A 27,500-nucleotide genomic window follows, 5' to 3' on the forward strand; every position below is an offset into this window, starting at 1 on the left:
AAATTAACACCCACCAAGCACCAAACACGGGTAGATTTCCCGTTTAGCGAGTAAATTTCAGAAAGCTATCAAGTCATGTCACAAAATATCTGCCATGATGGCTCAGAGGAAATTACTCATGTTTGGCCCTATGCAGCTACACTGCATAGGGCCAAACATGAGTACAAATTTTACAAATTTCTCTTTATTTTTGGCCCTATGCAGTGTAGCTGCATAGGGCCAAACATGAGCACCATATGTGTTTTTTACGTGTGTCCAAACGGTGCAGCAAAACTGTGTCTACACAGAAAGCACAGCAGAGCAGCAGCGAGTGCTCCATCTGTGTGTCTACACAGGAGGCCTTCAGATACAGTGTTAAGCGTAGATCACCCGCATTTTGGAAGTGTTTAGAGCCCAATCACAATGATTGTAGTTACACATGTAAAACAGAGAAAAATAGACTTAAAGCCTAAAAAATATGCTTTGGGTTGGGGCTGTTGAGCTGTTAGGCCAGCGCTGTAGACACAGCTATATTGATTACAAATAAGCGTACTGTTCTGTCAAACTAAAATAATTTTGCTTCAAATTTTGCATTCAACATAATAGCTTATTATCTCAATGAAATGTACTAAAACAAGTGTGTATGCGACACAAAAACCCTTGGCAGGTGAGTCAAAAAGTTAATTTCGGACACTGCTATCAACACTGCTAACCATTTCCCGTAACCATCATTACCATGATTATCATGGTTTTCAGAAGACACCGTGAACACAGAGCAGCTCTCCTGCCTTCAGCAGCAGTTTGATTTTGTTTAGCCACAAGTGGCCTGTAAGAGCCCAGTATAACTAATATTTACAAATTTCTCTTTATTTTACAAATTAATTTAACACCCAGCAGATAAAACTTATTACAAAGTTTTTGCACTCCAGAAATCAATCCATCAGTTTTATCTGGAAAAATTCATGCATTTTTAAAATATGAATGAATCTATGTGTGTAGAATCTAAGAGACACTGGGCTGCATTTTAAGTTCTTTCCAGCCAACTGTAAAACTTTGAACAACCCGCTTTTGTTTATAGTGTTTAAACTGTTTTTGATGTTATTTGTATTGGAGCATACAGACCGCAGACCGCAGTTCAGAGAATAAAATCCCAGGTGATCATGGTGTAAAGTCATTTAACTATGTTTTAGCACTAATAGTAGGATTTCATGGAAACTTTGATTATCATCATGTAGGGTTGTAACACATCACAAAACTCATGGTTCGGATCGCATCATGGTTTTGAGTCATGGATTGGATCATTTTTCAGATCAGCAAAAAAAAAACGGGACAGAGTGCACAGTAAACTCGGCAGCTACACATTTCTCTGTTCTGTATTTCTCTGTTTTTGTGTCTTCAGGTTATGCTAACCCATTGTTGCTAACCCCCTTTACTTTTCCAGCATTTGGGGAAACAACAGACATGACTTTTTAGCATTTATTAACTGACACACTGTAGTCTGTTCTGTACATTTACTGCCAGACTGACAACTTACTACTAACCTTTTCCCCTGCTCCGCTCGTATCCACCGTCACTTCTCTGCCCCTCGCTCTTTCCCACTCGCTACGCAAACATATTCCTTAACGAAGCCACGCTACCAATAGCTTCCCAGGCAACGACAGAGGTTGACTCGTACCAGAACAGCACTACACAGTATCGATTTCCGCATGAATGGATATTCATTCGGATATCAAATATAAAAAAAATTTTTTTTGGCCTGGTGGGGGTTCTCGTTGTGTCATTATGGAGAAACATAGATTCAGTAAACGTTCAGTACGTTCAGTAAATGTTATGTACAGTTAGACCTGGCAGTCTCCATTAAGTTGGGTGAGTTCAAAGTTGTGAAAACAACAGGGGTGTTTTGAATACACCCCCGTTTTGTTAGTCTATCCCTCCCGCCACAGGAAATGATGGATTACTCCCGGAAAGCTACGGATGTAGAACTTTTCTCCTTATGAAAATAACACAGAGATTATTCGACCAATGAGAATTTAGTCAGACGAGAGCATATCAACCAACTAATTGACCAGTCGACCAGCAGACTACAGCCCTACAAATGACCATACTTCCCTTTTTTGATTATGTGATATTTTTACCTACAATAATCGTAGCATGAAAATTTGATACCAGCAAATCCCTACTCCAGTATGGGTCAAACTTCGAAAACACTGGAACCTACAATTCTGATAAGGCAACTTGATAGCGTTTTGTTAGACGGTCCACATGCACAGCTCCAGTTTAAAACCGAATATTTGTGTTAAAAATTTCTCCAAGCCCAAGCAATGATCCTGAAGACATCACTATGACATTATCAAGTTTATTTTCTCAGTTGTTAACACTCCTCCAGAGCCACAGGGGCCATTATAAAACTGTTTACACAGGCTGATACCCCCATAACTAATAAACTGGCAATGAGTAAAATCAGTGGATTACCCCTTTAAATAAGAAACTATCTGATGAAAGAATAAGAAAACAGGAATCTGACCAAGCATCAGTATCATTTTCAATACTTTCTCTCTGTCTCTGTACACTCACCATCATCTCTAATGAGTGGCACATCTTCTTCTATTTCTTCATGTTGTGACATGTTTGCCTCCACCTTCTCCTCCTTCACCAGCAGTGCCTCTGGCTCCACCAGCTCCACATCTGGTGACTGCAAGGCAAGTTTGTCACTTGGCCAGCAAAGATCTGGTTCATGCTCATGCAGCTACAGTGCATGCACTCACTCACTCACTCACTCACTCATTCAGAGCAGCTATCAAAGATAACACTGCTGGATGTTTACAGCTGAGCTCCTGTGCTGGACAGTTTGCTCAGCAGCCAACCTGTCCCCATGGATTAAAGCAAGAAAAGATTTGTGAGCCTGAAAAGTTGTCCTGGAGGAAATGTATTGAATTATTATAGAAATTTAAAACTGCTCTATGCCAGAAATCAGGCACGGTGCCTGAGAACTTTAACCACTGTGTCCCATCCCTGTATGTCTGTTACCCCAGCTCTGACTTCTGAGCTTCTCTGTGTGCGCAACATCTCCTGACCTCAACAGTCACCCTGTCAGCCCTCGTGGTATGCTTACTTTACTTTGGATGCTGTCAGAATGGATTGGCTCACTGGTTGTGTCCCCTTCAGTGGCTTTGCCAGACCACAGAGCCACATCCAACTGTCGCTCAAACACACCACCTACAAAAAACAAACAAAAACTTCTTTTAGACACACTGACGTACATTTCCATGGTCAGTATTGACAGTGTCACCACATTGGAAGCAGAGAAACAGTTGTCTTTAAATAAGTGTAAAAATAAACCCAAGCTGAATCAAATGGCAATGTGTTACGTGAAAGGGGTCACTCGTCATGTAGAAATAACAGAAAAAGATCACCCAATTCTTTTAGCTCACTGTATTGGCTTTTAATATTGTCTATTGGCAGAAACTTGATATAAATGCTAATGTTGCTCAGTGTCTGCTGAACGTGTAACTAGGCTACTGTTTGGTAACAGATCTTTACAAGCTCATCAGATTTTTTTTCATGTTTTCTACACCTTAGTGCCCCCTACAGGCTCTATATGTCCAATTAAAAACTCTGTTCCCATCAGCCTTTATTCCACCATGTTTTTTTATTACTACACCAACTGTTCCAACAAAGCTAAGTGTAAAAACTTGATTTGTGATATTAATGCATTCATTCACATTTGGCATTGTCTTTCAGATCTTTAATCTTTAAATTCAAACTGTGGAAGGAAATATTATTATTTAGAGAAAATAAACACAAAGACAGTCCAGGTGCTGAACATTGCCTTCCACGGATTAATTCTGCTTAAATTACAGTGCTGAAAGCAAAAGGATAAACAATCTTTCACCGATGTAACTACCTATATTACAATGTGACAGTGTTGCTTTATGTGTCTGCATTTAGATTCAGTTCAGCTGCTATTATATATATATATATATATATATATATATATATATACGTATACACACACACACACACACACACATCAGTGAAGGCTGGTCCATAGAGGCAGAGGAGGTTAATCCTCCTCTAATTTTTGAGAGGCAAGAGGGAGATCAAAATATATAAAAGACTATTTGGTTGAAGTAAACCATTACCAAATCTCAGTATTATTTATAAAATATTTTTTCTCTCTTCTCTGGAAAAAATCCATTATTGAAATTCTGTTTAAAATGCTTCAACAGCGACACCTGCAGGGCAGGAGGAGAAAGAGCAGTCTCTGTGAAGTGGTGGTGGGAGGCAGTGGGGGACAGAGGAGGATGGGTGCCTGCTGTCCTCCGCAGGGTGAGATCTCTTACATCAATTTAATGTACTCTCCTCACCCCTCGCCTGAACCGGAAGTTGTTCCTGATACGCCATTTTGACAGGCGATCTCTGAGGAGCAAGGAAACACGAGAGCAGCCTTCACGGAAGTCTTTTACCGGCCGACATACCCTCTTGTTGGATATCAGTTATTGATTGGACGCTGCAGCTGATCTGACTGACCTGATACATCACTGCAATTTCATACCGAAGTGGAGACAGATTACAGATTAAATTTAAGTGTATCACTATCAAGTTGCCTCTGAGCAGGACACAGGATAAATGCAGAATGCAGGTTTTTATTTAGGTGTTTGCTAAACAGGTAACAGGCTGCAGAGAGGAAACAGCTGCTCTAGCGGTAATAGCTGTGAACCTTTATTAGTATTAGCACAGTGCATGTGTGCAGACACAAACTCCATCAGAAGTTTCTACAGCTTGTTAAAGCTGGCTGACAGCTGTGATCAGCTGTCTCCGTCTTCAGAAACTGACATCGCTTCACATGACGCTTCAGAGGAAAGCACATCTCATGTCTCTTAAAACAAATTTCCTCGTTTCCTCTCTCCTCGCTTGGTTTCCTTGCGTGTCTCCTTGCATCCACGGTGGGAGGGACTAAGACGCAAGGAAAAGACGCAAGTGAGGGAAATGTGGATGCAATTTAAGAGACTTGGGATTCACTCTATGATTGGCCAAGACACGTAAAAACACAATCCAAGAGAGGGCGTCCTCCCTAACCAATCAACAACCAGAATGCAATATTGACATTGCGTTGGTCCAATGATAGTTTCCAAATTTCATCTTCAATTCTCTCCACTGTAAGGCAGAGTAGCAGGAGTAGATGGCTCCTTGCGTTAGCCAATGCAACAGTTGGCTTGTTGTAGCAGCCTGAGGGACTCTTTTTACATCCATGGAAGGACTGTTAAGGACTGTTGTTAAGCTAACAGGAAAATGGATTTGGACTGTGTGGCGCAGCGGCAAGAGCGACGATCAAACCAGCATCTAACGGGTCCGAAGTGACATTTGCAGGTATGTTTACCTGCTGTTTAATGTGCTGCAGTTGAGCAGCTAATAAACTACGTAGCTGCTAACTGACATTAGTGGTGTACTTTTCCCCGGTTAATGTTTGTTTGGTGGCTCGTTCAGCAAGACGTGTGTTCATATTCCTAAGTTATCATCCAGCTTTGATGATGTGGACACAGGCTGTTTCATTCACTACCGTGTTTAAAAAAGGAACGTATCATGCTTTATATTGCAATTTAATATAACAATAATAGAGCATTGAATATTTTATATATTTTAAGATTTTATTTCAACATTGGACATCTTAAATGTTGTTTTCATTTACCATGGGCAAAAGTTCCTTGCTGTAAGTGTGTTACAGAATTTTTTTTTTTTTGCTGATCCTAAAAATGATCCGATCCGTGACTCAAATCCGTGATACGATCTGAATCATGAGTTTTGTGATCCGTTGCACCCCTACTGTTAACATGTCAGCTTTGTAGACTATATTTTGTACATCGTACATATAGATAAGAGTGTGTCAGTCATGTATTTGATACATGCATTAATACTTTCTGATGTGAACCTACACTTTTAGATCTGTGAACGTTTTAAGTGTTCAATCTTTCTTGTATTCAGCACTGATCTGTACCTGTATCACATTATAAGCTTTGTGGTACTTTATGTATTTCTGTATACTAAGAAAATACATAGGAAACACCTGTAAATCATGTGATATGTTGTCTGTTTTTGATAACAACATAAATTTATTGTCACAATAGAACAATACTACAAATTTGAATTTTTTGGTAAAATGACACATTCTGAACCACTCCACGGCTAAAATGAGCACTTCTTTGTTTAGAAACAATATGTATATGCTGACTGTCTTTAAATAAGTAGCCTTTTCACCACTCAGGGGTTTTTGTTTTTGAAAGCAAATTGATTTATTGGCATATAAAATTGCCCCCCACCCCTCCGATTTCATCAGGTGGGGGACAATGATATGGTATGATGCGGTTTATTGAAAGATTCCATGTTGGTTTTCCTCCTGTCCTCCCCAATTTTTGAGGCACCAGCCGCCACTGATACACTTATAAAAGATGGGTGGGTAGTAACATGTTTTATATATTTTACACAGGCCACTGTTGATCTAATGTAACAAATCATTGGAGCTGAGTAAGTAAGTAATTAGTCAGTTATTACTATGTAGGTGAACTCCTGTAAGTTGTTCTCTCATGGAAATTAAGTCAAGGAAAGCTCAGTTGACAATTTAAGGCCAACTTTAGTCAACTTGAAAGTGTTCAGTTGTTTTTATTTCAATCAAATTCGATCAGCTGGTACAACAACTCTCTTCCACTAAAATACATTATAAAATACATTCTGGTGTGTGAGAGTCATCAGTATGAATTCACATCAAACAATGAAAATGGGTTACTGTTTTGTTGTTATGTGAATGCTGACTTTAGGTCCTGAGATTCTAAATTGGCTGCATCTGTCTGTTTATTTTCTTTAACTTAATAGGATAAACGGATACACCCTTTAACACATAAAACACACACTTTAATATTTCTTCTCATCTTACCGGGAGCAGGCGAAGGTTCCCCGAGCCTGTCGTTATTTATCTGGACCCTGGGTCGGCTAACGTTACTGTTCAAGGCGCTCTCCCGGAGCCTCCTCTCGGCATTTCCTCGAGCCATCTTTAACTCCAGCAGATGCAGCTTTCTCTTCAGGGCCTTGTTCTCCCTCTGGCACTGAGACATCTGTAAACTCACCACCGCATAGTCGTCGTCCACCAGCTTACAGATCTCCGCCACCGCTGCATTAGCAAGGACCTCCATGATGGAGGCCAGCTGGGTCTGGAAGGCCAGACGGTTGGACATTGTTTCTCCAGGTGGTAACTCACTGGCTGCTACGTTGTTTTGAAAATACCTTTTGACTCCTCTTGCAGGCTCAGGAAATGCTGAAGGTTTGTTCAAGCCATTACAGCAGTAGTGGAAGACATGAAAACTGAATAGGTATTAACAGCTAAGCTACATTTAGCTTCTTCTCTGTCCGCAAGTCCCGACCGCAAACATTTTGCGTAATTTCCGGCTATCTCTTTCTTCTTCGTCGTCGTCGTCGTTGTCGTCTTCTTCTTTGGTATTTTACGGCAGTTGGTATCCTTTGAGTTGGATCACTGTCTCCCACTGGTTTTATCCGTCACTCTTTTCTGTTACTACACTATTTCTGTCCACTCCTACTTTACTGTTACCATTGCCTAATTATTTACTTCCACACTATGCTTTCCCCTCTGATTTTGACAGTCAATTAATATTCACTAGTTCTCCCTTGACCCGCTCCTTTGCTAGCTTGTCTGCCTTTTCATTTCCCAGAATCCCTAAATGGGCTGGTACCCACATGAACTTTATGTCTTTTCTCTGACTGGCTAACTTTGAATCAGTAAACAACAATTCATAGATTAAATCTTGATGATTATTGCCTACTCCTGTTTTGTTACTTGACTATTACTGATTATCGCCACCTACCGGACTGGAGTGTGGAACAGTAGATTGGCAGACGAAAAAACAACCTAAATTCTCTCTATTAATCTTGTTTTCTTCAGGTACTGGGGTGAGGTGTTGGGGAAGTTCATTGAAATTCAAGCAGTTTCCTGTACACATAAGAGTAGCATGTTTCATGCACAACCTAGTACTAGAGGGCATAAAGTTGTCCGTCTTGACATTTTTTGATTTGCACTGGTTGTTACTGACTGTTTAGCCAATCGGAAAGGTAGAGGGGCGGGATGTAGAGGGGACCCTGTAGAGTAAACAAACAGTAGACAAACAGAGGAGCTGTGTGAAAGTTGTATATGCTGCTGGAGAGTGTTTATGTTCATTACATTGGCAGATGCAGAGTTTTATAAAGGGGGTGGCGGCTGTGGCTCAGGAGGTAGAGTGCCACTACATGCCCATACTTTTGGCACTTAAAGCACCCAATATATACTTTGGACTATTGCTTTAGTTAGTTGAATCAGGTTCCATTCACCAAATGAGGCACTCTTTAACGATTACTTTATAGTCATCTGTGGGACCACTGGGATGATTCATAGATAATTCATGGGTAACGCAGCCTTTCTTTAATTTCAAACTGAGAGACATGGAGAATGCCTCACCCCGGCCTGCAGAACTGACCTTTGTAACCCTCTAAGTAGGGGTTGATCAGTGATACTCAACAGACTCAGAAAGACCTCTTAAGAGACCATTTCTGACCAAACATCCAAAAGTTATGGCCTGAACTAAAAGCATAAAACTGATCCTAAGGCCACTTGGACCGGAGAAAAACCAAACAACCCCCAACTTAAATGGGGCACCGACTCTCTTATCTTACCAGACCAAAGCCATAAACTCTAACTCACATTCCTGAGGACTTTTGTGAAGACTTCCTGCAAATCCGACCCAAACCTGAATTTCATATAAATTAAATGTCAAACAAAGATTATTTTTCCATAAATACTTTTCCAAGAAATAACTTGATGATGGTCTGTGTATTGAAACATTGTTCCCAATAAATCTCCTCTAATTGCAAGCACAGAAGACAGTGTGTGGGAGTTCTTTGTTCAATTATTGTTGGCCCATGGTCTTCTGATGCACCTGTCTAACTGCAGGTGTTCAAAAGTTCTGCTCCTTGATGTAAATTAAAGGTGTAATCATTATGCAAGTTTTATAATGTTGTTTGTCATGTAAATACACAAAGAATGGTATAACTTAAATAGCTATGTGAATATCTACTAAGGAGATATTAAACTTTGATTTTATTACCTTTTTCTACATATGACCCTACTGCCCTGTAGTGACAAGAGTTAAATTCCCTTATGTTAAGAGTTAATGAATATTTGGAAACTATGCAATTGTATTTTATAATCACCTAAGTGTTTAACTTCTGATCTATTAACCTCATAGACAATCATATTTTAATGACTAAATTAGATAAGTCGCTGTATTTAGAGAGTGAATTGAAAGAGTGAATTTTCTTAAGTAATAGGAATGCAAAGATATAATGTATTTGAATGTTTTTCTATAATGAAGTAAGAGTATGAATTTATATTTTAATATGTTTCTGAAGGTTTAATCTAATCACTTAAGTATTAACTTTAATCATATATGGATAAACACATTAGATTAGAAGTTGCCTTGAATGCTCGAAGTTACAGAAGTAATGAAATAACTATGTTGAATGTATATTTGTTTCTGAATGCTTTGTTAACATAAACAAATTGCTGCTTTAACTCTTTTATTCACTGTAATACAGCAGGACTGAATCAGAAAATATCATGAAATACTTGAACATTATGAAAAGAATGTGTTTACAACTTTAATGTGAAATAGTAAGCCACAGTGACTTGAAGTGTGATCTCTGCATGTAAAAGCTCAGAATTAGATTTCTCCAAAAATTCATTTATTTCAGAAGATCGAGGCTGCAGACACCAGCCACACCTGGGGGGTGTTCCATCAAGCTGGCTGACGGAATAGCCTGGCTTATTTCGATAAGCCTCACTAATTTAAGTGAGAGTTCCGTTCCATCACTGCAGCTTATATGAGTCCCAGTTTAGTAACCATGGTAACTTTGTCAGCAGAACTAGCCTGCTCCATGGCAGGCTAACGGTCAAGCTTAACTCAGCTGCGTGTCAAAGAATGTCTGACTGACGGAAACAGACTCTCAAAAGATGGTTCCATCAAGTGTCTTTTCACACTCACATCACTTGTCTGTGTTCAGGGAACATAGAATAGAAGAACTGTGAGGGACTTTTACAAATATACTTAAGTAAATCCCCATTTTATTTGTGGTCACTCATGTATTGAACTGGACCCTTTAATTTAAAAGCCTAGCCTTTATAATTTAAGAAATAAAAGTGTGCCAGTGTTATTTTGAAGTTATTTATTTATTCATTCACTCATTTTGTTCAAGCTGTGAAGACAAAAAGAAAATGAAATAAAGGCCAAACCATGTCCTTCTGCTGTATTTAAATGTGTACAGTATTAACTGCTTATAGTGAGTAAAATTCACAGCTCTCTTCACCTTTTCTGCCGCTGGGGAAAAGAAGGAACTTGTCACTGGCAAAAGTCAGAACCTGCTGCTTCAAAAATGCTCACAATGTGTTTGAAACAGCTGTACTCTATTTTAAAACAGTCAATAAAATTCAGTAACTCTATATTCATGTAGGGTAATAAATATACAAATGTCAATTAGATGGTATTCTGCATGAGAAATAAAGAAAAAAAAGGTTATGATATTATAGTTATATTTGACCCGGACAGCCATGATCACTATACGCGGTTTCCACTGTATTTATATCCTTTTCCAGTTTCTTTATCTCCAACTGCAACTTAATTTTTAACTTTCATTGACGCTTTTTAATGGACATTTTGTGAAAGAGAAAATGTGTCAAAGAGTATGATAATGTTTGTAAGTTGGTTCTCTTAAGTTGCCGACACTATAATTTTAATTATACATCTTATATTATCTAGCCTAGTGATAATATAACCACACTGATCTGAAGAGCAATACTACTGAATGCTCATTTATTAACAAATAAAGATAAAACCATGAACAGGGACAAGCGCTGCTCTTCACTTTCCCCACCCAGCCTCATCAAGCCGAATGCAGGGCTTGAACCATCAACCTTCTGGTGATAAGTTCACTCCTCTAACCTTTAGGCTTTTTGGTGAATACTCCTTTATATTCTTCATATAGTTTCATCAGCAGGTTTGTTCTGCTGCTGAGACGAACACCGCTCTAGTTTTCTCTTCTTTTTGCAACATAGTATCGTCTTTTCTACAATCGACTGTTCTGGGCTGCTTATGTACATGCGCACACTTCAAGCTTATTCCAGTCTGGCTAGACTTAGCGTTGACTAGACGCAGCTAAGCTGCATTAGTGGAACGGCTTGAGCCTCAAGTGAAAGTTGACATTAATTCTAGCCAGGCTTTTTCAAGTAAGCGCAGCTTTCTTTAGCTGCGTTGATGGAACACCCCTCTGGAGTTCCTCAAAAACAAAGAAATTGAATATTCATCAGTAATTTGGTGCGAAAAAAAAAACACACCCAAACTCCACCTGCCTTTTCCTTAGCAAATAAAAGTCTCCAAAAAGCATCACTTCCCAGAGCTGGCCTCCAAACTCGTCTCTTTTATTTGTTTTTCAGCCAAGTATATGCGCATTTAATCTTTTATTGAAACAAGCGGGGTGTTCCATCAACGCAGCTAAAGAAAGCTGTGTTTAATTGAAAAGGCCTGGCTAAAATTAACGTCAACTTTCACTTGAGGCTCAAGCCGTTTCACTAACACAGCTTAGCTGTGTCTAGTCAACGCTAAGTCTAGCCAGACTGGAATAAGCTTGCAGTGTGCACATGCACAGAGTACATTAGCAGCCCATAACAGTCGATTATCAAAAAGACGATACTACGTCACAAAAAGAAGAGAGAACTAGAGCGGTGTTCTTCTCAGCAGCAGAACAAACCTGCTGATGAAACTATATGAAGAATATAAAGGAGTTTTCACCAAAAAGGTCAATACTGCTGCAATTAACAAGGTGAAGGAGATGGCTTGGTACAAAATTGATGACAGATTAAATGCATGGTAGTGATAGCCTAAAGGTTAGAGGAGCAAACTTTTTACTAGAAGATTGACGGTTCAATCCTTGCATCTGGCTTGATGAGTCTGTGTGGGGAAAGTGAAGAGCAGCACTTGTCTCTGTTCATGGTTTTATCTTTATTTGTTAATAAATGAGCATTCAGATCAGTGACTATGGTTATATTATCACTAGGCTAGATAATATCAGATGTATGTTTAAAATTATGGTACAGGCAACTTAAGAGAACCAACTTACCAACATTATCATACTCTTTGACACATTTTCTCTTTCACAGGATGTCCATTTATTTGTGTCAATGAAAGTTAAAAATTAAGTTGCAGTTGGAGATAAAGAAACTGGAGTAAGATATAAGAACAGTGGAAACTGCTTAGAGTGATCATGTCTGTCCGGGTCAAATATCACTATAAGCAGATGATTATCATAACCTTTCCTTTTTCTTTATTTGTCATGCAGAATACCATCTAATTGACAATTGTATAGTTATCAGCCCACATGAATATAAAGTTACTAAATTTTATTGACTGTTTCAAAATACAGTACAGCTGTTTCAAACGCAGTGTGCACACATTTTTGAAGCAGCAGGTTCTGACTTTTGCCAATGATAAGTTTCTTTTCTTTTTCTTTTTCTTCTCGTTTCTTTTCCCTGGTGGCAGAACAGGCGAAGATAGCGGTGAATTTTGCTTAAAGCCCCCCCTTTTGTTGTCATTAGCTTCGAGTAGACTATGTTTGTCATTGAGAGAAAATGACTTTCTGTCTCCATCATGATTTCAGTGTGCACGCAGCAGCAGCCGCTTATCATGGGAGTAAAGTACAAAAATAGATTTTCGTAGTTCAAAATGTTTTTCCATATATTGTCATGTATGAAGACACCCAAAATGAACACTGTAGGTGTACTAGTTGATTTCTACAGGCGACTTATTTAAACAGCATTAATTTTGTATATAAATGATTCTGTCTCAGAGCTTTTTGATCCATATAAACAGCTGATCACTGTAACTGTGATCACTATAAACAATTACCACTGTATACATTTAAACATAGCAGAAGGTCATGGTTTGGACTTTATTTAATTTTCTTTTTGTCTTCACAGCTTGAACAAAATGAGTGAATGAATAAATAAATAACTTCAAAATAATGCTGGAACACTTTAATTCTCAAATTATAAATGCTAAGTTTTTAAATAAAAGGGTTCACTCCAACACAGAAGTGACCACGAATAAAATGGGGATTTACTCAAGTATTTTTGTAAAAGTTCCACACAGATCTCCTATTTTATATTTCTGAACAAGGACAAGTGATGCAAGTGTGAAAAGACACTTGATGGAATCATCTTTTGAAAGTCTGTTTCCATCCGTCGGACATTCTTTGACATGGAGCTGAATTAAGCTTGACCGTTAGCCTGCTACTGAGCAGGCTAGTTCTGCTGACTAAGTTACCCTGGTTACTGAGTTCGGACTCATATAAGCCGCAGAGATGGAACGGAACGCTCACTTAAATCAGCAAGCCTTATTGAAATAAGCTAGGCTATCCTGTTAGCCAGCTTGATGGAACATCCCTAAGTTTAGTTTGTTTTAGTTTTTATTTGTAAAAAAAAAAAAAAAAGCCCTACAGAGCATTTTAGCATCTCTCAGCTCATTGCTTCAGTTTTACACCTAGCATTTCCACCAGCAGCAGGCAGCTGATTTCAGTGAAAAATAATCCCACTGTACACTACCTGCCCAGCATGAAACAGCAGACATTAGCAACTAGCTGGTGTACATAGCATTTAGCAGCTAAAGAGCTAGATATTTCTCTCAGGGGTTGATCACTTGTTTTGTGGACCCAAACAGCTAAAAGGATCATGAATATTGGACTTACAGTCATCAGGTGGCTAGAAATATGACTTCAAATGAATGGTAATATTGCTGTATCTGCTGGATGTATAAATAACACATTCCGCATAAGTTATAAGGTGTTAATATGTCAATGTTGTGTTTATAGCTTGTTCCGCTGCCCCCAAGTGACCAAAACCATAAAGTCCCTAGCACGTTTCAAAGACGATATAGTGCTACATTATTCACTTACTAGTCATCATCAGTAAGGTGCATACTGTGCATTTGATTGCCTTAAGACTTCACTGTGACATCTGCTCAGTTTAACTGTAATAGCAGGGGCCATCATGCTTTGGTCTTGTATACAGTATGCTTAAGCAGCACCTCACCAGATTGGGTTGGCACAGGTATCCTGCCTTGTTGATTAAAACTAATCTCTGTACTACAAAAAGCAAAGGGCTGACTCACACCCATCTCCACCCTCAGAAATTCTATGCACACAGACAACATACAGAATTTTTCCAATGAAGTTTTGCTGGTTGTAAAGTTACTTTACCAGGAACACGATATGTTCTAATAATATACAGATGGGATTTTCTTGTTTAACTGTAGACAGCTTAAACATGTTCTTGGGGTTTTCAGTCCATGTAACTTAAATTGTACTATCCAGTATAGTTGTAGAAACCCATTCAGCTCATAACATGGACAGAAAACCACACAGAACTGATGACTGAAAAGGAAAACAAGTTTGTTTTATTTCATTCTGAACTAAAAATGAAACAGGGAATAATAATTGCTTTGTTAAGAATGATTGTGCAGTTCACACTGACTTAAGATGAACAAATGGCACATTTTAGCAGATCATGGCTGCTGGCATCTACTATGTAAAATAAAATGGGACACCTGACTGAACTAAAAACAAACACAAGTTGTCCATCATATGCATAATTATTTTGATGGAACTAGACAGTCTGCCAAAAAGTAGCCCAAATTATGGGACATCATTTAACATCACCGAAAGCAGCCCCTGGGCTGGATGACAGACACTTCTTTTAAGGTTGACACATTAAAATCATCTGCTCAGCTAAGAGAGGCACTCCACTGATTTTGTGCTTGTTTGTAAGCATGTACAGTGAGATGTGTGTGTTTGTAATTTCTCTACTAAGGTGTATGCTTTGAGATGAGGTTTTTTTGCCTTATAAATTTGCAGTTTTTAATAGAGTGAATGGTTTTTGTTCTAGTTTGCTTGGTATTTTTATTTTATTTTTTATCTTAGGCCAGTGTCTGCACGTGTTCTTATTCGATGTGTTTTTTTATGTAATGTTTTTGTTGCACCTTCAGTTCTTGCTTGTTGTGGGCTCTCTTTGCCTTCAGTCTGGTCCTCAGCAGGTGGAATGCAGATCAGTGGGTTTGAGATCATGTGATTGACTCAGCCAGTCAAGAATATTCCACCTAATCACCCTGAAAATCTCTTTGGTTGACAAAGTGGGGAGAAAACACCATTTGACACTATTTTCACCATCAGTGCAATATAGCTTATTAATTTCACCATGCTTGTTTGTTTGGCCATAGGTCCAGCATTAATCTGTAACTTGTAGACACATACTATCCTGGGTTTGTTTATGGTTTGCATTGTGTTCGGTTACAGTTCACATACCAGCAACATTTTTGGTTAAAGTAAAACACAGACAAGTGTTAAGTTTAGTTATTGTTTATTGGTTTAATTCTGCAATCTGTAAGTTAATCATTTTCTTTATTACTTACCATACCCACCATGTGTTCCACAGACAAAAGGAGGGGTCACCCAACTACTTCCTGTATTTATACACTGGGTAACATCATTAGTGATGTCACTGGGGTAGACCAAATATGGGGGATTTTATGTTACTTTGTTAAATGTTTGGTTTACTATCTATATTATTTGTACTTGTTTTGGCTCAGGTTGAGGTTTAATACTGTGGATGTGTTTTGTGTAAACAATGTTGGCTGATACAAGTAGCATTGTTATAATGCCAGGTGGTATAAGGGAAAGGACCCCCCTGCAATAAATATGGTTCTGCCTGGTAGATTGGAGGGCCTATATAACGAGAGAGATATAGGTTTAGGGGGAGCAGAAATTTGGGGATGACAGTGTAGCTGTGTGCTCCTAATCATGCCTTAGTTTGCGTTAACCTGAGTTAAGCTAGTTAACTTTGATTTGCTTGTGTCCATTTCATTTTTTGAGACACCTTTTGTTTGTTTTTTTGGTACACTGGACTGAATAAATCAGTTTTTACTCATTCAATAAAAGTCTGAGTCTACCTCCTAACACCTTCCTAGCCACTATGGCCAGGCTTCCTCACAGGTTGCTTTGGCTATGTTTAGGATGGTTGCCCTGCTGAAGGATCAAATGTGCTCCAATGAGTTTTGATGCATTTGTCTGAATGTGAGCACACAGAATGCTCCAGTATACCTCTGCAGTCATCCTGTTGCTTCTGTCAGCAGTGACATCATCAGTAAATTCAAGTGTGCCAGTTCCATTGCCAGCCATACATGTCCAAGCCACAACAGAACCACCATGTTTGACACGAGGTGCTATGCTTTGGGTCTCGAGCTGTTCCTTTTTTCTCCACACTTTACTCTTTCCATAATTTTGATAGATGTTGATTTTTATTTCATCAGTCCACAGAACTTTGTTCCAGAACTCTAACGCTTTCTTTTTCTACATTTCTGTGAACTGCAGCCTGCCTTTCTGTTTTTGAGGCTTACCAGGGGTTTGCATCTTGTGCTGAATCCTCTGTTATGCTCATCAAATCTTCTCTTGATCGTTGACAAGGAAACATGTCTGCCTACATCCTGGAGAGCATTCCTGACTTGCTATGCAATCATAAGGGTCTTTTTCTTCACCATGCAAATGGTTTTCTGCTCATCCACAAGACTTCTGCTCCTCATTCTACAAGCCTCGTTTCTAGTTTTCCTGTGTGCACCTGCTTTTTTAGAAGTATCCAACTGTTGATTGTGGCAAACCAACTCCCTTTAATTCCCTTCTCTTGCATGGTCACCTCTTTACTCCTCGTATTGACAGAAAACTCCACCTCAATCTAAATGGGAACTCTCAACTATCAATTGAATCTAAGCCACACCTGAGCTCTTTTGTGCAGAACTAAACGACACACTAAACTTTGGACACTATGTGTTAAAAGGGCTGTATCTCCCACACAGTTCTTTCTATATTGATATAAACCTACTCAGCTGAGACTTTGCACTTTAATGAAGTGTGCATTTTTTTACAATTTACAATTGAATGGGCTCAAGCAGAGCCTGACAAACAAAAATGTGTAACTGTTCAAATGCTTACTGTTGGGACTGTATATTTTTCTTTACCTCTCATCACCCTGTAGACAAGTCAAATTCACATACTGTACCTTCTTTACTTTGTCAATTTTAAGACTAATAACTTAAACTCCTATGAATGTCTTTTGATATGTGAATGGCTGAAAACATAACATTCCCACAGAGAGTCCAGATTAAAAAGAGGCTCCAGTAATTTGCACATGAGATAACATCACAGAAATTACCCGCAGCAGACCAAAGTTCATTGCAAACAAACCTTTTACATGTTTAATAATAACCATACATTTTTAAACACTGGAACATGTCATGAAAGAATACTAAAAAGCAAAATAGTTGTTATAGCTGTGCAACCTACAGCTAGTGCCAATTACATCCAAACACCTACACATACAAACAAGACTCTCTGATATATATACTTTACATTTTTACAGTCCTTTGTTCTTTGATATTTAATTGGGAAAAAGATGATTGAAATTAAAAGGAAGTTAAACCTCAGGGGTTCAACCTGTGAAAAGATGAGGGAGGGGGAAACACAGTACCTTGCACCCAAAAACTAAAACTTTAGGGTTAGGGTTATTTCATATCCCAATTCTGAAAACAGACCTAGAAGTGAATCTTCTGGACAGCACATTACATGTTTTCCTTTGTTCTTAAGAAATGAGGTGCAAATAAATGTACTGATAATCAATGTGAAAGACGTAATCATGTACACACGTGAAGTGCAGGCCTGAACTACAAGATTTAATCATGCCAAAATGTACCATTCAAGGCTAATGCTCAAGACCTGGCTGCTTTAAGAAGGCCACTCATTAATGACACTGTTGCAATATGAACAACACCGACTATACATGATAAATGACATCATGAAAAACACATGACTAAATTGTGTATCAGCACTGCCCCCAGATTTTGTCATTGTTTTTAAGTGAATGCAATGGGAACATTCAAAGAGCCTTAATGGGAGAGCCCTACATTTTGGAAAATATATTTAATAGTTGTATTACTCAGACAGAAAAGAAGATTATTATAATTTAATAGCTGAATGTCCAGTACAGATAGGCTCAGGACATGGACAACCTAGCTTGGTGCAAAGACTGAAGGCAGACATAAACAATTAGCTTGTTAGCTAGCTACCTTATGACATCCAACACCTCCAAAGATGTCTTATTTTGATATCTTTTTGAATTTCTTTTTAGCTTGCAAGCTAGTCACTAACACATCCTAAGCTATCCCAAGCCCAGGTTTAAAGACAGTGCTCAAATATAGCAACCCTGTTATGAAGACAGGGCTTCAGAAATGCTGCTGCATGCAGTTATTGTTTAGCTCCACAGATATCTGCTCCTGAAATCACAATTTCTACTTTTTCATTACTACATACAGTATGTTGAGTACATAAAATACAGTATGTCAGTAAAGACAGTTTTGGAGTTGTTGGAATGTGTAGTTTTGCAACTTTGTACTGAGCTAGGCTGACCACGCTAACAGGTTTCCCCTGCCTCCAGTCAAAAAGTGTAAATGCTTCAATTAGAACTCCACTAAGGACGTTTCTGCATCCTTTAATGTTGGCATATGTCTTTGCAGTGTGAGAAATGTAGTGCAAGCAGTCCCTAAAACAAACAACAAAAGCTGGAGGTGTCTGGAAATGTGAATCTGGTTGTAGAGATTACAGTAAGATAAGGCAAATATAGATTTATGTTGTTGTGCTCAACTGCTCATGTATTTCTGATGTATTTCTGATTACTTAGATATTATGGAGCTGTCGAGAGTTCAAAACATCATTAATCCTACTTCATCAGATGGCCACTGGACAGATCCAATATGAACCATAACCCTCTTCTGCAGGATCACCTTATGTATATATATGTATATATACAGTGTACTGTATATATTTTCTGGATAGTCAATCAAAGTAAACAAAATTCTTTTTGACAAACGGATGGATTGTTATCGCACTCTTTCCAATACTGTCTCAGGCACTCTTTTACAGTCCATTCCGTGATCCTCTCACAGTTTGAAACAAGGAGTAAATAAAGATTGAGAGAGCTTAAAAGCAAAATCCACCTTAAGACAGAATTCACAGATTACTGCTAGAAATCTAGAACAAATATTATCTCTACATGTCATGATATCACAGGGCACAGCGTTGGTTCTCCTTTAATCATGCTTACATAAGATGCATGAATTCCCCTGTTGTAGGATTTTGATCCTACTTAGTCCAAACTCCAGATGCCATCCATTTCTCTCTCTCAGTCTACAGGCCACACTGAGACTGCTGCCGGTGTCTGCGAACGCTACACATTTGGCTGAAGGACTGTCCACAGCGGGAACAACTGTAGGGCTTCTCCTGCGTGTGGACCGTGCGGTGCCTCTTTAGGTGGCTGGATGAGATGAAACTCTTCCCGCACAGTGTACATCGATAACGTCTCTCCCCAGTGTGGATGAGGAGGTGGACCCGCAGATTGTTGGGCTGGGCAAAGCCCTTTCCACAGTGGGGGCAGGTGTAGGGTCTCTCCCCTGTGTGAATCCGTTGGTGCAGCTCTAGGGCAGCAGCACTGGGGAAGACACGCCCACACACAGCACACACCACAGGCTCTTTAGCAGCAGCACTGCTCCTGTAAGGCCGCCTCTGGCTGGTGGTGGTGGCAGAAGGAGCTGTTGGGGGAGGGGGAGGGGGTGGAGGTGGCGCAGCTACAGCAGCAGCTGCAGCAGCAGCTGCCATGTCAAAGGAGGCGGCAAAAGCTGCCATTTCATGAGCACCACCTGGGAAGAGCATGGTCGGAGGGCCATCTAGACTGTCTCCTCCTCCCTGTGTAGGGAAGGAGGCTGAAGGGTGGCCAGTTTCTGTGTTCCCCAAGCCCAGCTGTGCTACAGCATATGCAGCACCAAGATGACTGACCCTCTCCTGCATCCACGCCAGGTCCAGGCCCAGGCTGTTGAGGCGGTCGGGGCTGGGCTCATCTGAGGCTACAGGGGCCGACAGCTGAGAAGGGTGAAGTTCATCTTCTGTCGCATTATCAGTCTGGATCTCTGGCTTCAGAGCTTCATCTGTTAGGCTCCTTCCAAGGTCCCTGCGTGCTGCCTCAGGGGCCGGGATCCCCCCACCACTCACTGTCAAACTGTTTCCCACAGGCTTGGTGGCCTTGCGTTTTGCTCGAGGCCTGCAGGTCAGGTCCATTGTGGTGTCAGTGGGGGAGGAAGGCTGGGTGGTGGAGGAGGTGATGTTAGTGACACTGGTGTCAAGAGCAATATCACTGGGGGCGGATTCCACACTGGACTCCAGGGCTGCAGAAGGAGAGACAGGCACAGGGATCAGGGTGAATGGATTCATGCATCTTATATTTTTATTTCACTCAAATAAAAATATATTTAGAAAAAACTTCTGGTCCCTGGTAGCTATTTGCATATCTTGAGGTTGTCACTTTTGCTGTATCTTAATTCTAGGAAACTGGTTAAATAAATATCTTGAGGAGATGATGTATATGGTAATGTATACATATACATGGATACAGTACTGTGTAAAAGTTTTAGGCACTTTAGATGTTTAGATTCTTATCCATAATGCAATACCATCAGGGAAGTGTCTGATTGGTCCCAAATTTATTCTGCAGCATGACAACGAGCCCAAACATCCAGCTAGAGTCTTAAGAACTATCTTCAGCAACAACAAGAACATGGAGTCCTGCAACAGATGGTAATGCCCCCACAGAGCCTTGATCTCAACATCATGGAGTCAGTCTGGGATTATATGAGGAGACACCTAAATCCACAGAAGCACTTCTCCAAGATGCAGGAAGAAGCGACCTGCCAAGTACCTTGAAAGACTGTGGGCAGGTGTACTGAGGAGCACTGCTGCAAAGCGTGCTCACTCCAAACATTAATTTAATTTAGGTTTCTTCTGTTTATTGAACTTTGTATCAATTTAGTTGATAAATTTTGGAAACATCCTCACTTAACTTTTATTGCTCTCTCTCTCTATATATATCCATCCAACAATTAACCCTCTTTCAAAATAACTTAGATCTTTTCCTCTTGCCATCTTGATACAAAATCAGAATCAACTGGGCCTGTTCAGCATTTTTATATATGTCATAGAGTATGATTTGAATGTTAATTTTCTGCTAATTTCTGCTAATAATATGACCTAAAACGTAATCAGATTTCCACACAAGTCCTAAAACTAGACAAAGGGAACCCAAATAAACAAATGAGACAAAAACATCAGACTTATTCATTTATTTAATTGTGGAAAATTATCCAATCTTACATATTTTATGTAAGGCAAAAGTATGTGAACCCTTGCTTTCATTAACTGGTGTGACCCCCTTTTGCAGCAATAACCTCACCTAAATGTTTCCAGTAACTGTTTATCAGCCCTGCATATTGGCTTGGAGGAATTTCAGCCCATTTCTCTTTACAGAACAGTCTCAACTCATGCACTGCATGAACTGCCTGCTTCAGGTCCTTGCCTGGCATTTCTATAGGATTAAGCTCAGGACTTTGACTCAGCCATTCCAGAACATAAACTTTCTTCTGCTTTAACCATTCTTTGTTAGAATGACTGTGTGTTTAGGGTCGGTATTTTGCTGCATGACCCACTTTCTGATGAGCTTCAGTTCATGGACAGATACCTTGACATTTTCCTGTAGAATTTGCTGGTACAACTTGGAATTCATAGTTCCATCAATGATTGCAAGCCTTCCTGGTCCAGAGGCAGCAAAGCAGGCCCAAACCATGAAATTCACCAATTTTTCAGCAATGGGATAAGGTTCTCATGCTGGAATGCAGTGTTGGCTCATCACCAAACATAATGCTTCTCATTCAAGCCAAAAAGTTCAATTTTGGTCTCATCCGTCCACAGAACATTTTTCCAACAGTCTTCTGGCTTATCCACGTGCTCTTGAGCAAACCATAGATGGGCAGCAATGTTCTTTTTGGATAGTGGCTTTCTACTTACAACTCTATCATGTACACAATTGATGTTCAATGTTCTACTGATGGTGTACTCATGAACACTGGCATTAGCCTCTGCAAGAGAGGCCTTTCATTTCCTAGATGTTACCCTGGGAACCCTTGTGACCCCCCAGACTATTACACAATGTAGGATAAAGTCCTGCATGCTTCGAAAGCAGACAGCACAAGCCTCAATCAACAGACCAGCTCTTTCTTCAACACCCCAGGCATGCTGGCAAATAACATAAGTGAGAGTCCCAAGGTCCTCACTGACCAGACCATCTAAACAACCTAATGCAAACAGAAAGGATGAGACAAGTGAAGAGGAATACACATTTGGTTTGGAGACTTGATAATCAAGTGACGTCTGAGACAACCCTTTGATCAAGCATATGCCAGTTGTGTCCTTCCTACCTCCTGAACCCTGCTGATTTGACCCCTCCTGTTTTACCCCCTTGATTTGCCTTGATCTTATATGCAAATGCCCTCCCTTCCTATCTTCTGTTCACCATTTGTTGGTCACTGCTTTGATCCTTCCTGTACAAAATCATTCCATTTCTTCTGCTCTGGGTCAGTCTACTGTATCAGACCAGCTCTGTGTCAGTAAGCTCTCCACATTTCCGGAATGCTATTAAACCACTTCCACCACAGCAAACTTTGAACAAGGACTTGAGTGAATTTTCTTCAACACAAGGAACCCTCCATCTCCTGCATGGTCACAAAACCAGACCACTGACCCAAACCACCTTTGATCCTTCAAGCTACAAAAGCCAGCAAGATGGGAAGACCAATTCACACCCCAGTGTGAATTGATAGTACCATTTGTTTAAATGACCCCACCACTGGCTATCATAACTCACCTCTAAGAGCCAGTCACACACAGAGATGAGCTGGCACCAACTTAAATCCCACTGTGGATTTTGACTTTCAGGACTGGAATGACCAACCCAAGAACTGATTACTGGGCAAACCAGCATAAGGCACAAGACATGCTGCACAAGATGCCATGCTCCAGTGACAAACAGAACACTCCACATCAAACATGTGGACACACACACACACACACACACACACACACACACACACACTCAAATTACATGGACCCCTGCCATGCACAGTCAGATCAAGGAGAACAGAGGACTGTAAAACCCATGGAATTACAAATGTAGTTTAAGATTTTGTCTATGGAGAACTGTTATTGTTGTTAGTATGTGTGTGTATATCACATTTTGTGTTGTTATGTACTTAAGTTAGACTTTTACATTATTACATTGCCTTTAAGCCAAGAAATGTACCAATAACATAATCCCTCATCATCCATGATAACACTATCATGTTTAGTACTATTCTGCTTGTTTCACTTTCAGAACACTAAAGCTACTATCGAAATTGCAAAATTAGGAATCATGCAATTGTTAAATTGTAAATACTTTGATTAATGGAGGAACTATATTCATGAACTGAACCTGCCTGTCCATGGACAGGAGGGGATTGACTTTGCTCCCCCAGAACTCTGCAACCCCTGGGATTGGCTAGAATGCACCTTCTGGGCACCCCAGCTCATCGGACTCCATTCTCTGCAAGAAGCCACCCCAGGAAGCAAGCAAGTATTCGTACAAAACCTTCTTCAACATGATTTTTAATTTCAATTGGCAATTCAGAACTAAGCTGTGGTACCGTTGATTTGACTCGCTGCTTCCCAGGCAACAGTGATCTCATCTTTTTATCAGGTTTCTCATACCAATTACACAATAGATAACTCTACATCATGCATTTCAATCATTCACTAGCCATAGTCTTGTGCACCAGTTTCCCTTTCCCTCTTGTGTCTTGTCTGTAAAATGTTGTAGTGTTTAGTACTTGCAGCTGTGGTATTAGTAATAAATGTGTATGTAACTAAAGTGGACTTGTTTGTGTTTTCTTGTGCTTGCATCTCAGTGATTTAACCTTAAAAGACCTATACCCTTGCAAAATCATAATTATGATTAATAACAATCATAATTCTAATTGGCCTCTTGTGTGACCAATGAGGAGGACTATTTCCCTATTATTATACATACTCTAATATGAGTTATGTCACTGGACAAATAATTTCATGTTGGAGTTGTGCACAATAATAATTTATAATCCCCCCATAAAATCATTAAGATATTTGAGTGCACAAATTCCTACAACAACTTGCTCTTAGTGTGATCTTTGTTGGTCGACTGATCCTGGGGAGGGTAACAATGGTGTTGAATGTCCTTCATTTGTACATGATCTGCCTGGCAGTCTGCTGGTGGAATTCAAACTCTTTAGAAATGGTTTTGTAACCCTTTTCAGCCCAGTGAGCATCAATAACTCTTCTTCTGAGGTCCTCAGAACTCTCCTTTGTTTGAGCCATGACACACATCCACCAACCTGTGTTGTGAAGCTCAGACTTTCATAGTGAAGACCCAAATTTCTCTTTCAGGGCCTCCCAGATTGACATCTGATTGGCATCCCATTGATTGAAACACCTGACTTTAATTTCCCCTTCAAATGAATTGATAATCCTTGATGTCATATACTTTTGCCACACAGAAATATGTAACATTGGATCATTTTCTTCAATATAGAAATGAACAAGAGTAAGGTCTTGTCTCATTTCTTTAACTGATGTCTCTTTATCTAGTTTTAGGGCTTGCATGAAAATCTGATCACATTTTAAGTCATATTTATGCAGAAATAGAGCAAAAAAGGGTGTGTGTGTGTGTATGTGTGTAATACATATTAAGAGATCAATATTTACAGTAGTTACAAACAATTCAAGTTCACACTGTAAAAAACTTACTGTGATTTTTACAGTAATTAACTGGCAGCAATTGACAAGTAACTCACTGTAAAATAATCACTGTAAATCACTGTAAAATAAATTACAGTCAGTTACTTGTCAATTGCTGCCAGGTAATTACTGTAAATATAAACAGTAAACTTACTGTGGTTTTACTTACAGTAGCAATATTGTAACTGTAAAATGAAACACTGTAATTTAATGGTACTGTACTTAAAATCACAGTAAGGAGATCATAATTGTAAAATGAAACACAGTAATATAATGATACTGTATCTACTGTTACAGTAGCTTTATGCTACTGTAAAATAAAATACAGAATTTTTATGTTACTGTGTATTGGATTACAGCACCGGACGTTTTGCAGTAAATTAGATTACGGTTATTCATATAATGCTGTAAACTTTCATACCACACTTTTAAATTTCAATAAATGAGTACAGAATCAACTCTTTAAATGACATTTATTGTTAACTGTTGAACAGCAAATACTACATTTTATTTATTTTCATTGTGCGCAAGGATTTTGCATACCATGTATTAAGAAATCTAATGGCCTTCTTCCATATGGCAGAAATACCCTAGCTGAATAGTGAACTGCGGCAATAATATCTGTGATGCACAGTGCAAATGGTTTTCCCTCAGACAGGACAGCAGAACAAAATAAGTTGTTTACCCTTAATGACATAAACTGTAGCAAAAGAGCCTATCGCCTGCAGCTCTTCATCCACCAGCTCCCTGTGGCTGTTTCCTCTTTTACAAATTCTCCTTTACAATATTTAAAACATTTTGCTGTGAAGACAAATGTTTACAGACCAATAGTGCAGTCTGTTTTGCATTTCCTGTACATGCTTCATAATGAAAGCCACGTAGTGGTACACCAGTGAGAAGCTTTTAATGTGAAGTAGCAACAGCAGGAAATATTTGGACTGCATAGGCTTATGTAACACAGCTTAACTGAACACAGTAAATAAGAATATAGTAAATAAGAATGTTTTCTCCAGTATTTCCAGTTCTTATAAAAAGTTTTCAACTGTATATATTACAAAAATTAGCAAATATTACACAAAATGTTGAAAATCCAATATGTAAAAAGCTTGTTTAAATCTGTAGCCACAGTTAAATCTTCATGAAAAAATAATACTGATGTCACTTCTTAAGCCAACTACAAGTTTTTAAAAAAAAATCCAATCACTCAACTTGATACACACACACACACAAACATATACATATATATATATATATATATATATATATATATATATATATATACACACACACACACACATATACATATACATATATACAGTAGACACTGTTATTTCCTTGAAACAAAACACTCTTGGGTAGTCTAAACATAGATATTCAACTGTGGGAGATGTCAAGTCCCCAGGTACTCAGGTGTCCATAGAGTCTTTAAAATTGTGTTTGTGGATGCTACTTGTCTGTAAAGAGTCCAACAGCCCACCTCAGTCCACTTTGCATCACAAGTCCGCTGGGCCAAAAGGCTTTGGATCCTTGCATCAGGAGCTGCTGCTTTGTGTTCTTCAGCAAACTGAATGACAGCTACTGTAGATGACAGAAAAGAAAAATGTTTTATTATTACTATCAGTGTAATAGTCAAGCAATGACCAAATACACATTTTTAAGACTGTCAAACAAAGTAAACTTTTGTATAATAGGTTACACCTAACAAGATTTTAATTAGCTATTTTAACAAACTTTTAAATACATCTTAATAGCGATCATAACAATCACACGGAAAATGCAAGTAAAAAAAATCTACATGTGATGTAAAAATGTTGATGAGCAATACCTTTTGAACAGACTTCAGATAGAACTGTCAACGTATAGCAAGATGTGAAGAGGACAGCCAGGGCGGTGGTGAAGTCAGGTCTCCATCAACAGCATCCATTTGGTCATACACAGGATCTCAGTTTCAGGTTCTCCTGACGACTAATAATCAAACACTAACTTGACAACAATTCTATTACCTTCAAGTACTGTTTTGTCTGTGAAAACTAAGAAACTTACACTACAGAGATAACATTGTTTGTGTGAGTTAGTACATCAGAAGAAATCTAAGCAGATGACTGCTGAGGTGCTTGTGGTTAAGCCAAAATAAATATAAAATATAAATATAAAATATCTAAAAACAGGCACATAGTATAACAAGCCCAACTACAACAACAAGAGCTGACTAACTTGGCTTTGTCTGTGGATCTTACCTTACACAGTGAGACCTGGGATGATGGGAGATCCTGGACTCTGGCATCAGCAGGAGTGGTTGTCAGCTGTGAGGAGTAGAAATAAGATGAAGAAAGGCATAAGGGTTAAGAGCCCTGCTTTGGAAAACATTATTTTTTCACTGAGAGATATACTTCTTGGAACACTGTAATTTCACACAGTTTGGTGGTAGACCATCAGATCGTCTTCTTTGCCTTATTTTGCCATCACTATCAGAACTAACGTTAGAGTAATTCATTGTTAATTTAAAGAGATGACAAAACCAGGGTGATGTTTTCACAGTGAACTGGTATAACAGTGTTGAGTTATCCAGGGGGTGCCACAGGCTAAACACACCTAACAGTGCTCTCACATGTCCTATAAACACAGAAGATACAAAGCTAACATCTGTAACG

General features: G+C 39.2%; 2 protein-coding genes across 6 annotated transcripts in view; both read right to left on the minus strand.

Annotated features, from left to right (window-relative positions):
- Positions 1-7,766, minus strand: part of si:ch211-89o9.6 (uncharacterized) — a 31,057-nt gene extending 23,291 nt beyond the window's left edge. Inside the window, exons 1-3 of one of the 2 annotated variants that reach the window (XM_067584493.1) lie at positions 6,908-7,766; positions 3,092-3,195; positions 2,554-2,671 (exon numbers count right to left, since the gene is read on the minus strand). In XM_067584493.1, coding sequence (XP_067440594.1) covers positions 2,554-2,671; positions 3,092-3,195; positions 6,908-7,205 — 520 coding nt within the window. In that variant the 5' untranslated portion in view covers positions 7,206-7,766. The remainder of the gene's footprint in view (positions 1-2,553; positions 2,672-3,091; positions 3,196-6,907) is intronic. The other variant, XM_067584494.1, reaches the window with a different exon arrangement.
- Positions 7,767-17,336: 9,570 nt separating this feature from the next.
- LOC137179657 (zinc finger protein 853-like) overlaps positions 17,337-27,500 on the minus strand; it is a 23,830-nt gene continuing 13,666 nt past the window's right edge. For all 4 annotated transcript variants that reach the window (XM_067584500.1, XM_067584498.1, XM_067584499.1 and 1 more), the window contains one exon: positions 17,337-20,378. In XM_067584500.1, the coding sequence (XP_067440601.1) occupies positions 19,348-20,378 (1,031 nt within the window). In that variant the 3' untranslated portion in view covers positions 17,337-19,347. The remainder of the gene's footprint in view (positions 20,379-27,500) is intronic.

Source organism: Thunnus thynnus, chromosome 3 (genome assembly GCF_963924715.1).
Source record: "Thunnus thynnus chromosome 3, fThuThy2.1, whole genome shotgun sequence".
Lineage (NCBI taxonomy): Eukaryota > Metazoa > Chordata > Actinopteri > Scombriformes > Scombridae > Thunnus > Thunnus thynnus.